At 40.1% G+C, this 14,399-nt stretch overlaps 1 protein-coding gene across 6 annotated transcripts in view; it reads left to right on the forward strand.

Moving 5' to 3' along the window:
- The window catches only part of srcap (Snf2-related CREBBP activator protein), a 111,709-nt gene that overhangs the window by 89,477 nt on the left and 7,833 nt on the right, over positions 1 to 14,399 (forward strand). For all 6 annotated transcript variants that reach the window (XM_064321466.1, XM_064321467.1, XM_064321469.1 and 3 more), the window contains 4 exons: positions 7,623 to 7,737; positions 7,833 to 7,955; positions 10,734 to 10,928; positions 11,372 to 11,455. In XM_064321466.1, the coding sequence (XP_064177536.1) occupies positions 7,623 to 7,737; positions 7,833 to 7,955; positions 10,734 to 10,928; positions 11,372 to 11,455 (517 nt within the window). The remainder of the gene's footprint in view (positions 1 to 7,622; positions 7,738 to 7,832; positions 7,956 to 10,733; positions 10,929 to 11,371; positions 11,456 to 14,399) is intronic.

Genomic DNA, 14,399 nt, shown 5'->3' on the forward strand with positions numbered 1-14,399 from the left:
TTTTGACACTTCTCCACGCTGTCAGGATCCACTGGCAGACTTGAGCAAAAGTTGCTTTTCGCATGCGACCGGTTTTGGTGAATGATTTCTCGCCGCTAGTCATCCACGCCTCCCACTGAACGCGTAGTGCCACTTTGAACGCACGATTCATACTGATGTCGATTGGCTGCAGATGCTTCGTTGTGCCCCCAGGAATCACAGCTGGAATTGAGTTTGTGCCCTTGATGGCTGCTTTCACAGAATCTGTTATATGGGCCCTCATGCTGTCCAAAACGAGCAATGCTTTTTTTTGGCGAAAGAATCCTCCAGGTCGCTTCCCGTAGCACTCATTCAGCCACTCCTTCATTACGCTTTCCATCATCCACCCTTTCTTGTTGACTTTAACGGAGATGCCGTTCGGGATCTTTTCTTTTGGCACAGTCATCCGCTTACATTATAGGCACCATTGGCGGAAGCTTTTTTCCGGATGCTGTGCAGCCCAGAACACAAGTGAAATTCGTTCTCTCATGGCCAGTGGTTCTCAACATGATGGTCAATTCACCTGTCTTGTTAACAGTCCTAGTGAGAGGCAGGTCAAACATCAAAGGCACTTCATCCATATTTATGATCTCGTCCGGTCCGATGGAATATTCGTCTATCTTTCTTTGTGTGAATTCGCGGAAGTTTGTTTTTTTTTCCTCGTAGTCGGGAGGGAGTTGCTGACACACAGTCGTCTGCGCCCTGATGGACAGTCCTTTTCGTTTCATAAATCTGAAACACCAGGATGGTCCACCTCTAAAATCTTCAATCTTCATTTCGGTGGCGACTGTTTTGGCTTTCAGTCGGATCTGCATGGTGGAAACACCGCGGCCGTCTGCTCTCTGTGTGTTCAGCCAATCTTCAAGAAAGTCTTCAAGTTCGGGTCATCTGCTTTTGTTACCTCTGAAAGCTTTTTTCGTCTTTTTGCATTGAGCCAGTTCTTCACGCTGGCGTCTCCAACGTCTCACCATTGATTCATTGATGCCAAGGGTACGTGCAGCAGCTCTATTTCCTTCTTTGACAGCCAGATCGACTGCCTTTAACTTAAAAGCTGCATCATATGCAATTCTTCGTTTCTTTTCCATAATGAGGGTTTGTGCATGAAAACTTCCTTTGCGCAAACTGTCTTGCTCTCGTAATGTCTGTCTTGCTCTCGTTCTGTCTCTCATACTGCATTTGGTTCCACTTTTGCTTTCGTTGTTCGCGCAAACTGCCTGTCTCACTCCTTTCCGGTCTCCAGCATTTCCTGCTGGAGCCCGCCCCTTCAGGTGGGGGACGTGGACCGGCCATAGAGCCCATAGAGTTTAAAGGTGGGGGACCCTAACCTGTAAAATCCATCGGTTGAGAAGGTCCCCTAGTGGCCGTTAGCTCTAAAAAACCATAGATTAGCCGCACCGTTGTATAAGCCGCAGGGTTCAAAGCATGGGAAAAAAGTAGCGGCTTATAGTCCGGAAATTACGGTAATTTGCAGTGAATAGCTCAGCGGACCTGGGTCAAAAAATGCAAACCAACTCTTAAAGAAACGCATGTGGATTACAGTTATCCTTATCTTAAATTTTACAGTATGATCAAGGTTTACCGTTTAGCACTTCCGCCTTGCTATATAAAGAAAAAAACAATTGAGACATACGGCACTAGCCCACTACAAACTATAACAGGCTGGCACCATCAGAAACACAAATCCCATTGAAAAGCACTTTTTCTACTCACTCATTTGACAGGCATCCGGCAAGCCTTGATTTACAAAATTATCAGCAATGTCCTTCAATTTCAGCTCCCAAGCTCTTGACAGAGAGTATCACATAGCCAGTCCATTCTGTGTCTCCTGTTTGATGCTGCTCATCGGGTAGTAGTTGATTAATTTTAATTTTTAAAATGATTCATTCATTTAAACAGCACTGTGTTTTTGCTGCTGTGACATACAATGTCATAACAACCGCAGTGGCCTACTCCTCTCATTGCAGGTTATCGGATGATGCACGAGGCATTTTTGCAAGTTAGGGGACTGAGGTGTGTGTGTTGACGATCTCAGTTTTAAAACATGGCCTGAATGACAGCTGTTCAGAAAGGATGGTTGTTGATACAGCCTATCTGTGGCCAGACAGACTTTTTGACACTGTTGAGTTGCGGGTTTGGCAATTGCTCTGACAACTTGGGGCCTTTCTCTCCTGGTCCATTTTCACTTCTTCTGAGATCCACATTTTGTGTAGCTAGGACTCCTCTTTGCTCTCTTCCTCAGCTAGCTAGCTGACCTTGCAATTTGACTGCCAAAACTAGCTAACAGTTGACATGACAGACTAGTGGTGTGTCGTTCGTTAACTATTGGTTCTTTTTGAATGAATTTTTTTGGTGAACAAATCATACTGACTCAGATTTGTAAAGATTTGTTCTTTTGGATCAGCTCTCAGTAAGTTGTGAACTTACCATTCACTGAAGTTGCAGCTACTCCTATTTAACTGTTTTTACTTCTGGGCTGTATACTAGCAATTCTTCAACAGCATTGATCTGCTTGAGCAGGGCATACTCTCCGAGACCCTTTTGTCTGTGTGATCAAAAGCAAAAGTCCCTAAACTAAGAACAAATACGTGAAGGGACTAGATGAGCTAGCTACGCTGTTCCTGAATCTCTACCACTCTCCCTCATCCAAACATCTTCGTATTGCATTGTATTGCACACTTGCCTGTGTAAAATTGAAAGCAATTGGCTTAACCCAGCTCTTTGACTGTATGATATAATGTAGCCAAAATAAAACGTGAATGAAAGAGTATGTTTTCAGTATGCATTTCTTGAAGAATTCTGTACCAATAAAGTTACGCATTAATTAGAAATGGTCCCACACTGCTAAATATTGTGCTCTCTTGATAAAATAGCCTATAGATTATATTGTTATAATCAACTCTTTGTTGTTTGCAAACGATTACGCAACGTGAGTCACCTAACTTGCACACATTTTATTTTTAAATGTTGTGCAAACATCTGTGAAAAACCTTAGGTTTTTAGGTTGGGTTGTTCCTTCAGCCACTGCATGACTCTTCACTAAAGACAATAAATGATCAAAATGTAAGCAACTGGCATATACCTACGGGATTTTTTTAGTATGTGCACTGTCGGCATTGAAAATACTATTTATGTCATTAAATAAATAGGAAATTGTTCATGTACTACTACTGTGCTGGAGTGGAAGCCTGTCAGACTGGTCTTTCATTTTTTTCTTTCAATTTGTTCAAAGTTTGAAACACTCAAATGAATAAGATGAACTGAATGACTCGAATGATTCAAATGAACAAAATGTACTGAATGAACTGAAAGACTCAAATGACCAAAATGAAAAAGGCCTACTAATGCCTCGTGCAAGCAGAAGAGCAGAAGAACAAACAAAAACAGGAAATACTATATGTTCGGCAAAAGAAGTGTTTTCAAAAAATAATGTCACATGGATGTTTATAATGACATTAATGAAAACCTTGATGATGACTTGAACTTTTTAAACTATGAGAGCATATTCTCTTCATTTGGTAAAAAAAAAACGTAATATAGGCTATTTCTTTAAACAAAACCCAACGGATGCAGCTGAACAGGCTATATTATTTAGCTTGTCCTTTGAAACACTGTTGGTCCTTACTTATATAATATGAACAGATCATAGCAATTCAGTTTGACAATTTGCGATTGTTATTAAGCAAATAAATTGTGTTGGACTTAACTGCAGGTCTTTGTCAGCAACAACAAATCAAGAGAAATATCAATATAAAATTAGAATCAAATCAGAGTTCAAAATATAGTAAAGGTCGCCTATTGTAAGATCAAAAAAGAAAAACTGCAGTCAAGAAAAGTGATAATATGAATAGAGAATAATTTAAATATATAAAAAAAACAAAATGAAAATTCAAAACCCCTCTGGAACTTCAGTTGGTTACACCAACAGATGTAGGCTACATAGCCTATATACTATTACATACTGAGTAATTTGCAAATTGGCATTTATGATGACCTGCTGTCTTAATTTTTTATTCACAGCCGGGACCTCATAAGTCAGCACCACCAATAGCCTTTCATTCAAGTTTCATACTGTGCCAGTTAGTGCCACGCACTTTCCCAGAGTCCTAGATTGCAGAATCAATATCATTAGAGTTGCTAGAAATATTCAAGTATTATTGTCATAAACTGTGCTTAGCAGTAGCTTCTGTTTAGATGGTCATTGAGGGTGAGTTCACTCCATGCGAGAGTTGGCTGTGTGTGGGAAAGACGTTGTGCTGACTGGAGCTAGTAATGTTGATTAAAATAAACAGGAACCTTCACCTAGCAGTATCTAGGCGGGCGAAAATATATATAGTTTCTCCAACCTGTTATGCTGCATTGTTGTGAGCACCTTTTCTGGGAGCTGTAAGCGTATAATTCGAGTTAGAGCCAGAGAGGGAGGACTAGAACGTGAATACTATATTCGGCAAGTCAGTGTTTTATTAATGGTGATGTAGGTGAAAATGACACGATCGACTCAAACTCGATTCATTTTGATGTACTGACTCAAATGTACAGATTCATTTTAATGAATCAAACTTCCCAACACTAAAGTAGACACTTGACATTGGACAACAACATACACAGACATATTTCCCAGCAAATTATTTGAGTAGTTTAAACAATATGTTTTCCTCAGAATGGGCATATAGGTTAAGTTTGACATGATCACAGGCTATAGTATGAAGAAAGCGTACTAACCGTGATGGAGGTAAGTTTGCTTATTGAACCATATGTAAAACAGATGGCACCAGAATGTTGACACGACCTATTCTCCAATTTTTATCGATTGCAAGGGCCCGTGCATAAACATATTTTTTTTCACGAACTGCTGTAGTTAGTGTTAGTCATATTTTTAAATGAAATTGTTTAATGGGGTGTTGTAGACATGACAGACGGGTAGTGGATAGGGCTAACTAACATTTGTTTAGAAACGTGGCGTTTGCAGGTAAACACAGTAGCCTCGTAAAAAAGTAGTGAAACGATAGAAATGCTATAGCAGTCAATTTAGCAGTTGTCACTTTTAAAGAAAATCAATAAAGCTGCCGTTGGCTAAAAAAAAATGTGACAGGTGCTGGTGTTTTGGTCCTCAAGTAGAGCAAGGTCATTTTTCAGTTTTTTACAGATTATGAAAGTGCAGATTATAAGCTTTCAAATGATGTGCCACATTGAAATCTGAAAATAGTTGAAGAAGATATGCTTATTTGAATGTTGGTACTCCTAAAATCAAGTAGCAGAGAAAATCCCCTTGAAAGATCTTGAACTTTTCACACTTCTCACAGGGAGATAATGGGTGGGAACAATAGCTAGTTAACTCCACCCCAACCACTCCCCCACTAGAGTACCTGTCAATCCTTGCCCATTTAGGGGTTACTCTATTTAAAGCTTTATAACTCCAGATGTGAACACCACAGAGACTAGAAAAATGTCTTAAATGAAGCATTACATTTGTACCATTTACAATATTGGATATTAGATTACTTTATATTCATAATTTTGTAAGAAATGAAGTGCCACAAATGCAATGGTCAAGGCAAAAAATCTAAAATGAATTTGCTCCTTTTTTAGTTCGCAATGAAATACTGGGAGATTGCGGGTTAAAGTATACATGTCCTGGATTAAAAACTTCTTGACCACAAGTTCATAAAATCTAAGGGTGGATATGTAGAACTAGTAAAGATCTATGAAGCAAAAACTAAGCAGTGTACCCACATTACATAATACCACTAACCGGTTTAACGTCTCGTCCGAACTGGGGCAATGGGGTTTATTTGACCAGAGGGAAGATTGCCCCCTGCTGGCCCACCAACACCACTTCCAGCAGCAACTCAGTATTCCCTGGTGGTCTCCCATCCAAGTACTAACCAAGCCCATCCTGCTTAGCTTCAGCCAGTCGGCAGGAGCAGAGTGCGTGGTGGTATGGCTGCTGGCATTACCAGTGAGCCACCAGTGAACTAGCTGCAGCAGCCGAATTGTTTTTTTTGGTTTTTTTTTTTGGTGAAAATACGTATTTCCATATAATGTCCATTTTGCATGTGTATTGAATGTTTTTATTAGTTGATGTAGCTAAATGTCCAATGGGAAAACGTATTGTTTGGGCCTGGAGCATTTGTGATGTAATCGGCCTAAATTTGGGGCTTTATTGTGTGAATGTGTGTAAAGTTGTTTGTGAATTCTGTTTGTTGAAGTTTTTAAGGGCTGAGAGTCTGTGGTCATCATGGTTATTTCTGTAGGCAACCCTGAACAGTGCCGAACTCTTGGTGCTGTATAGATATGGGGCATGCTGCCTCAGCAAGCCATACCTTGGCACGATGGCATACGTGCCATCCCAATTATATACCAACAGACAAAATATAAATAACAAAAGAAAATATTTTTCTTCCCTTGTTTTGTTTTATATTGCAGCTTCTTTTGTTGTTAAGTTTACCAAAATTCAACTTCCCGGCAGTTTCATTTTAGTTATCTTGGAGATGTCAATTGCTAATATGATTTGTGTGATGAACGAAGAAGAAATGTTCAATGGCGATGGTGACACAGTTCAGGCCCATTCCAAGGGTGTCCAGATTTTTTTTTCTATCACTGGCTTGCCATCTTGGTTTTTATGCATACTCATTTTTAAGAGAAAAACAATCTCCGACTAACCTTTACACGTTGATATGGCCACTGCAGTGAGTGTGACGCTATGTAATGTCAGTTCGGTTACAGTTCAGTTGCTGTGTTTACACCAAAGCAGTACTGGCAGTAGCTTAGTTGTGAGCATTTGTGTGTTGCACAGTATACATACTTGGCTAGTTGCATGCGTTGTAGCTTTGATTTGTTTATAAGCTTGCATTTGTGAATGTTTGAAATATGGATTATAAGCAATCTAGGTAATGCAAATAACTAAGTTCAGCAGCCAAATGGGTATTTCCTGGCATGAACAGCTGATGTGGACAACCTGTTACAGTAATTATTAGCTAGAAGCAGTATCTTGCTGCTAGCTGCCAGAGTTGACTATTGAATCTGACATTCAAGCTAGCAGGTTGTACTGGAGCCATATATTAAACTTTCACTTGCTAGTTAGTTATGTTCAAAGAATAGTTGCCTACATGACTAGACAAAGTAGATTTCCTGAATAGCAACAAGAAAAGATGTTGATGTGTTTATCTGTCTTGCCGATTTTAGTACAGCTAGCACTGTCAGTAGCAAGTTTTGCTGCGAAACTGCAAGAGACCATTGTGTCTTATTAAAGTGAGGAAATGTTGAGGAGAACATTTCAGCCATAATTCTAACTAGCAAACTGGAATGAAACGGCATGAAAAATTAGGTGAATGGACATAACGAATTAGTGAGGCAAAAAATGGATCGTACCAGCAATAACGATTTCACAAATTGGAACTGACCCCCTAATGCCACAAAATACCTTGCCAAGTTTGATGTATTATTGCTCAGTCATACTATTTTAGTGCATAAAAATGATTTTATTTTTGTTAGTCTTTAAAATGAGCAGGTAGGTCTATCAGACTTAAGGGAAAAAATTCTCTACGGCACCCAGACAGGTCATTGTGCGATATTGATGTTATTGATGGTTCTTTGCCCACTCTCAGGCTGATAAGTGAGCGCACAGTGGAAGAGAACATCCTGAAAAAAGCAAACCAGAAGAGAATGCTGGGAGACATGGCCATTGAGGGAGGCAACTTCACCACTGCCTTTTTCAAACAGGTCTGTCTTTCTTGCACATATTTGTGGTGTAGGGATGCAAAACAATTTTATTTTAAAAAGGCTTATAGGAGGATTAATGTTTGTTTTGGTTTCAGCAAACAATCAGAGAACTCTTTGATGTTTGTGAGGGGGAGAAGAAAGAGGTGGATGTAAGTCTACATCCCCGTCCAGAGGAAGAGGATGCACTCAGTAAACAGCACACAATCATTCTTGAGCAGGTAACGTAACAGTGGCAGTTTTCATTCTGTTTTTAAACAATGCACACACACACTAGTTTGAACACTTGTTTTCTCACATTGTACTTCAGTCCTCCGCCAACTAGAGATTGCGATAGCCTCTTTGTTGAGCCCCTTCTCAATTATCCCATTTGCACCACCTCAGTCTTAATTGGATAAAGTAATTTGCCATGAATTAAGCACTGATGATAATTGACAGCAATGTTTGCAAGTGAGTCAAGTGTTAAATTCAGTTCAATTGCTTACTACCATGGATATTTTGCAGTATTTTAAAATTTACAGGGTTTTGTTAGAAGCGGTAGGAAATGCCCATGTTAAAAATGAGAGCATTTATACAACTTTCATAAAAAATAAAAAAGAAGAGCCACGGAGTCTGCTGGTTTATGTTTTTATGCCTCCGCGATGGCACAGCTGTGGCCGGAGGCATTATGTTTTCGGGTTGTCTGTCTGTCCGTCCGTCCCGATTCTCGTGAATGCGATATCTCAGGAACGCCTTGAGGGAATTTCTTCAAATTTGGCACAAACGTCCACTTGGACTCAAGGATGAACTGATTAGATTTTGGTGGTCAAAGGTCAAGGTCAGTGTGACTTCACAAAACACGTTTTTGCTTTGGAGGGCTGCAATATATAATATGATTTATACTACCATTAATACACAAGGAATGAGCTGGTTAAATATAAGCAACATAATGCACTATGTTGCAAATCAAAAAGAAAAATGGTAGGTCTTTCAAAAAAAAAAAAAAAAAAAAAATCTAGAGGTTGCAGGCGACCTTGGAGGCTTCCGAGCCCTTTGAAACTTTAATTACTTTGTGCAGATGCCAAATCTAGTCTTTAACTCCAGATGAGAGTACCACTAAGACTTAGAAAATGGCTTAAATGAATCCATTCCCTATACTAAATTAGATGAGATTATATTCGTAATTTAGGTACAAATAAAGTGCCACAAATGGAATTACCATGGCAAAAATGCTTAAATGTACACTTTGAAAACAAATACTGAGAGATAACATATATCAGGAAAAACTATATGCAAGAATGCAAAATCTGAGGAACTACAAAGATCTAGGAAGAAAACTATAAGCAGTGTACCCTGGTGTCCCTTAGTGTTTCCAAATCTTTCCAAAATATCTGAATTCTGCATTGCTGTAAATTATAACATCATATTTGACTACAAATGAACTGTTTTGGCTGTTTTCACTTTTGCATGAAGTGAAAATTACTTAAATTACTTTAATCTTTTTATCAGTATAAGGGTCTAATATCTAGGGGTCTGAAGGAATATCCAAAACCTCTCCAAAAATGAATAAAATGCTTATTATACATTATAAAGCATATAAATGTGCCCCTTTATGATGGTTTAAGATTAACGTTGATATTGAAACATAATGCAAAAACATTGTGACACAGTGGTACACATACCTAAATATGTAATCATTCACTCTTGTATGTTTTTCTGTACTCTACAGAATGTAATTTGTTGCATGGGGATGGGACGACATGTTACTATGATGATCACTCCAGAGTAAAATATACGTTCACCTAGCACCGCACAGTAAATTGAGTATTTGAGTATTTGAACGAGTATTTTCCATGCCATTCCATTCCATACGAACAGCTTGGGCTTAGTTAGCTCCCTATAGAAATGTGCTGGCTGAGCATTATTAGCAAAGGCTTAAGTTGTCTCTCACGACTAATGTGACTAACTATCAAAAATATGACAATGTTACAAGCAGTAATGTGTACATGTTCGTATATATGCTAACTAGACATCATGCTTCCTGTTCTTCTGATCCAGTCCCCCAAGAATTTGCTGATGAATTGGCAAAATGAGTAAAATCTTGTGAAGGAAAGTAAAATTAGTGAAATCTTGTGAAGGGAAAAAAAACTATTATGCTACAATGAGTGCTTGTGTTATGGTTGAATGCAGAATGCTGTGCTGAAGCAACCCCTCACGCAGATATGCTAGGCTTTCACTCTTTGTAATAAAATTCAAATGAAACATGCCATAAACTGTTGGAAAGTGTGTAGTGTTTTTAGGTCCTGCACAATCCTGCATAATATTCCTTTAAGTCGGGCTCAAATTGGGTCAGGCTTTCAAAATTCTGCAGCACGTGGTCTTGGCTCAGACTCAAGCTATAGAGAATGTTTCAAGCTCTAATCTCTGTGTTCTGGAATGGTCTATGTAAAATGTTCTCAGAAGCCTGGTCTCAAATGTGCAGAGAACGGATTATCCTTGTCCTTACATTCAAAAGAGTGGCACTGAATGGCCTGGCAAACAAAGCTTTTTTGTTTGTAAAATTATCATGTATTGTTGCTTTTTGGTATCACCAGACAGGTTCACTGAAACATTAAACCTTTTATATATTCAGGTTTCTACAACAGACGGGTGTTTGTAAGTGATTGATTGTAATTACCTAAGTATGCATAGATCCCTGAAAGGACATTTGACTATTTTTTATTTATATTAAAAGGTACTGTAAAATTCTTTCCAGGCTTAGAAACTTTGTACGCTGTGTCATTCGGACACTTGTACATTTGAACATCTGCAGAAGTCCCCATTACAATGGAAATAAGGGGAAATTAGTTTGTGTGTGTGTGTCAGGCTATGCCTAGTCATCTTTGTGAGGTCTGTTGGTATACATTGTGAGGCTGGACGTTGATTTCATTTGCTGGACATATTTTGGTGAGCATACAGGGCATATAATATGCACATTGTAAGTAATTAAGAGTATGTTGTAAAAATACTTTTCTACTTAGGCCCTGTGCCGTGCAGAGGACGAGGAAGACATTGTGGCTGCTTCCCAAGCTAAAGCGGAACAGGTGGCTGAACTGGCTGAATTCAATGAGAGCATCCCATTTGAAGAGCCTGGTGAAGCAGCGGTGCGAGAGCAGCAACAGGAAGAGGAGGAGCTCTCCAAGGCTGAGCAAGAAATAGCTGCTCTTGTTGAGCAGGTGATTGTGATAGAATATTGTATATGTGTGGAATATCCAGAATATTGTATATGTGTGGAATATCCAGATGTCCCTTGCATTGTAGAAATTTTCTAAAATATGAACACTGCCCTTAATGTATTAATCAATTACTTTTAGTGAACATTCATTTTATTGCGACAATGTATTAACCACAGAAATAAAGTACTGTTGGGAGTAAGATGCTGGTTGTGGTGTAAGTATAGGGTTTGGCCATTCAAGTTTCATCGTACATTTGACATTCTGCTGTGCCCATACTTGACTAGGAACAAAAACTGCTCATAACTGTAACAATGTCTATTTTGTTTTTCCTTTAGTAAATTCCCCTCTTGAATTATTTCTACAGTTTATAACTTACAAGAGAGGATACTATTTATGAGCAGTTATTTATATTATTCACCTTTCTTTCAATTACTGTCTTACAGCTTACTCCTATAGAGCGCTATGCCATGAATTTTTTGGAGGCCTCGCTGGAAGATGTTTGCAAGGAGGAGTTGAAACAGGCTGAGGTAAACCTGCTACCCCTGGAAGTGTGCAGTGTTAATGTGTAGCAATGTACTCGCTGCAGAGTAGTAAATTGACAAAATTGTCACTGAGCTGTTTCGCAGGTTTCTATCAGCATCGCTGAGAAGAAATTTTAACTTTGTCTGCTTTGCCATAAGTTGAGTTGTACTGATGCCACACATGAACATATACATCTGGACATCATAGATGTCCTCACAGATGTTATACAGGCTAACCCCATATTTTTCCAGTGTAATGATTCTAAAATAAAACTATATTTTCAGTTCTGTTTCTCTAGTTCCTATTGATATGACAGACCACTGCATCACCTTTGAGACCTCTGCGTGCACTAGTGATTATTTTGATTTAGTGAATTTGGCACTATATAACGCCACCTTTTTGTGATATCTGAATGATTGTTGCTTTTTAATACATTTTTTAAGAGTTCTCCACCAACACCATTTGTACTTCTAATTGTGCACAAATAAGTCTACCTAGTTGTATAATTCATCAAACCATCTTAGTTCCAAGCACATGTAAGTTCAATTCAATTCTGTTTTATTTGTGCAGCAGTTTTTACAGAGAACTGTCACAAAGACGCTTTACAGAGTAGCAAGGCAAGAAACACAGCCAAAAGAGCAAACACCAGACCTGAATCCCCAAATAGCAAGTACATAAGGTAAAAACTCCCAGTGGGGAGAAAACACTCAAACGGTGGCGAGAGAACTCCCCAATGGGAAGAAATCTGGAGAGGAACCCGGCTATAGAGGGGGAGCCCTACTCCACTTTTCAGTCTGGTGTAAAGTAGCAGTACAATGGAATGTGGCAGAAATGCTACAAGGGATCTATCACAGCAAATTGAATGGGTTAAGCCAGGTTACAGCTGAGGTGAAAGTTCACCAGAATAATAGGAGACAAAATGGTATAGTTCAGTATAGTGCAGTTTAGAGGAGCCAGGTGACTAATCTGGAGCTCCAGGCTGCATCAAGGGATGAGCAGGGAAGGAACAGGGCTGAAGCAGTCCATGACCATGAAGTGAGGGACTGGGTTGGAGCGGTCTTTGAACTCGGGGGGGTAAGGGGCGGGAGCCCCATGGAAAGAGAAACAGAGAAGGCAAGGTTAAGGCCACCTTGACACTTGAGGCTAAGCTAACTAGCATGTCCACTCCGTAGAAGTGAGATTGACACTTAATTTTAGCTGCCTAGTGTGTCAGCTCCACAAAGGCCAGCAGGACACTTGAGGCTAAGCTAACTAGCGTGTCCACTCTGTAAAAGCGAGCTTGACACTTAACGCTAAGCTCCCTACCCAGGCCACACATCTGCGTTTCATTTCATATATACTGATTATACGTGACCATTTAACAGATTATAGGACTATAGGAATGGCTAACTATAGGACTGATTAAAGAGGTAAGTTTTAAGCCTGCACTTAAAGACAGAGCACATACATGCCTGCACATACATAGGATTGTTCCATTACATTACATTACATTCATTTGGCAGACGCTTTTATCCAAAGCGACGTACAAATAAGTGCATTTCATGGTCGTAGACAACTGCTAAACACGGGTTCAATAAGGTACTATACTTATTTTGTACAGCTATTTCTAGCCGAGAACAGTGAACACTATTCTGGCCTAACATCTGCAAAGCCAACTAGGCAGAAGAATAAGCTACAGTATTAGGACAAATACAAATTACCAAGAAGTGCTGGGATGGGGCAACAAATGACAGGAAAAGGGGGTTTTTTTTTTCAGTTTTTTTTATTTTTTATAAAAGAGTGAAATATACAGCGTGGTGGTGGTTAGTCTAGGTATAGTCTGAAGAGATGAGTCTTCAGGCCACGGCGGAAGATGGGTAGTGAGGGGGAGGTTCGGAGAGGGACGGGGAGATCGTTCCACCACTGGGGAGCTAGGGTGGAGAAGCTCTGTGATCCCTTTGGGCGGGTCGGAGGGGTTACAAGGCGCCCTGCTGCCGCAGAGCGGAGTGGTCGAGCGGGCACATAGAATTGAGTTATGTCCTGCAAGTAGATGGGGGCTGTCCTGTTGGCAGCAGTGTAGGCAAGGGTCAGGGCTTTGAACCGGCGGCGACCGGTAGCCAGTGAAGTGATCGCAGCAGAGCAGTGACGTGGGAGAATTTGGGGAGGTTGTAGATGAGTCGGGCAGCGGCATTCTGAATCATCTGTAGTGGCTGTATGGCACAAGCTGGCAGGCTTGCAAGGAGAGAGTTGCAGTAATCAAGGCGAGAGGTCACCGTAGCCTGGACGAGCAGCTGGGTGGAGTGCGTCGTCAGGTATGGTCGAATCCTTCTGATGTTGTACAGAAGGAATCTGCAGGACCGTGATGTTCCTTGATGTGCTCCTTGAGGTCCAGTTGGTCATCCAGGACCACCCCCAAGATCTTGGCAGAGTGAGAGGCAGTCACTGTGGTGCCATCAACCGTGATTGAGAGCTCACAAAGTAAGGAGGTCCATAAGACAGGATCTAATTCTAGATACTCATGGAATTTTGTGAACAAAGTAATCCTGGGGGAGAGTAAGGAATAAGTATCTCACTAAAGTAGTCGGGGGCTAAACTGTTTAAAGCTTTATACGTCCAAGATCTTATTGTCAGTTCAAGATTTGACAGGCAGCCAATGAAGAGATTTAAGCACTGGACTGATATGTTCCCATTTCATAGTTCTAGTAAGGACCCTAGCAGCTGCAGCCTATACAAGTTGGTCATGGCCGAGTTGGTGCAACCTAACAATAAAACTTCACAGTAATCAAGCCTATGATACAAAGGCATGTACCATTTTTAGTAATTTAGATATGTTATTTAGGTGGAAGAAGGCCACTCGTGTGATATTAATGTAGGCCTGAAAGGAGAGAGCTGAATCAAAAGCTACAACAAAGTTTTTAACTACTGCTTTGGAGGAGACAGAGAAGCCATTTATATTTAAGGAAAACTGGA

Source organism: Anguilla rostrata, chromosome 2 (assembly GCF_018555375.3).
Source record: "Anguilla rostrata isolate EN2019 chromosome 2, ASM1855537v3, whole genome shotgun sequence".
NCBI lineage: Eukaryota > Metazoa > Chordata > Actinopteri > Anguilliformes > Anguillidae > Anguilla > Anguilla rostrata.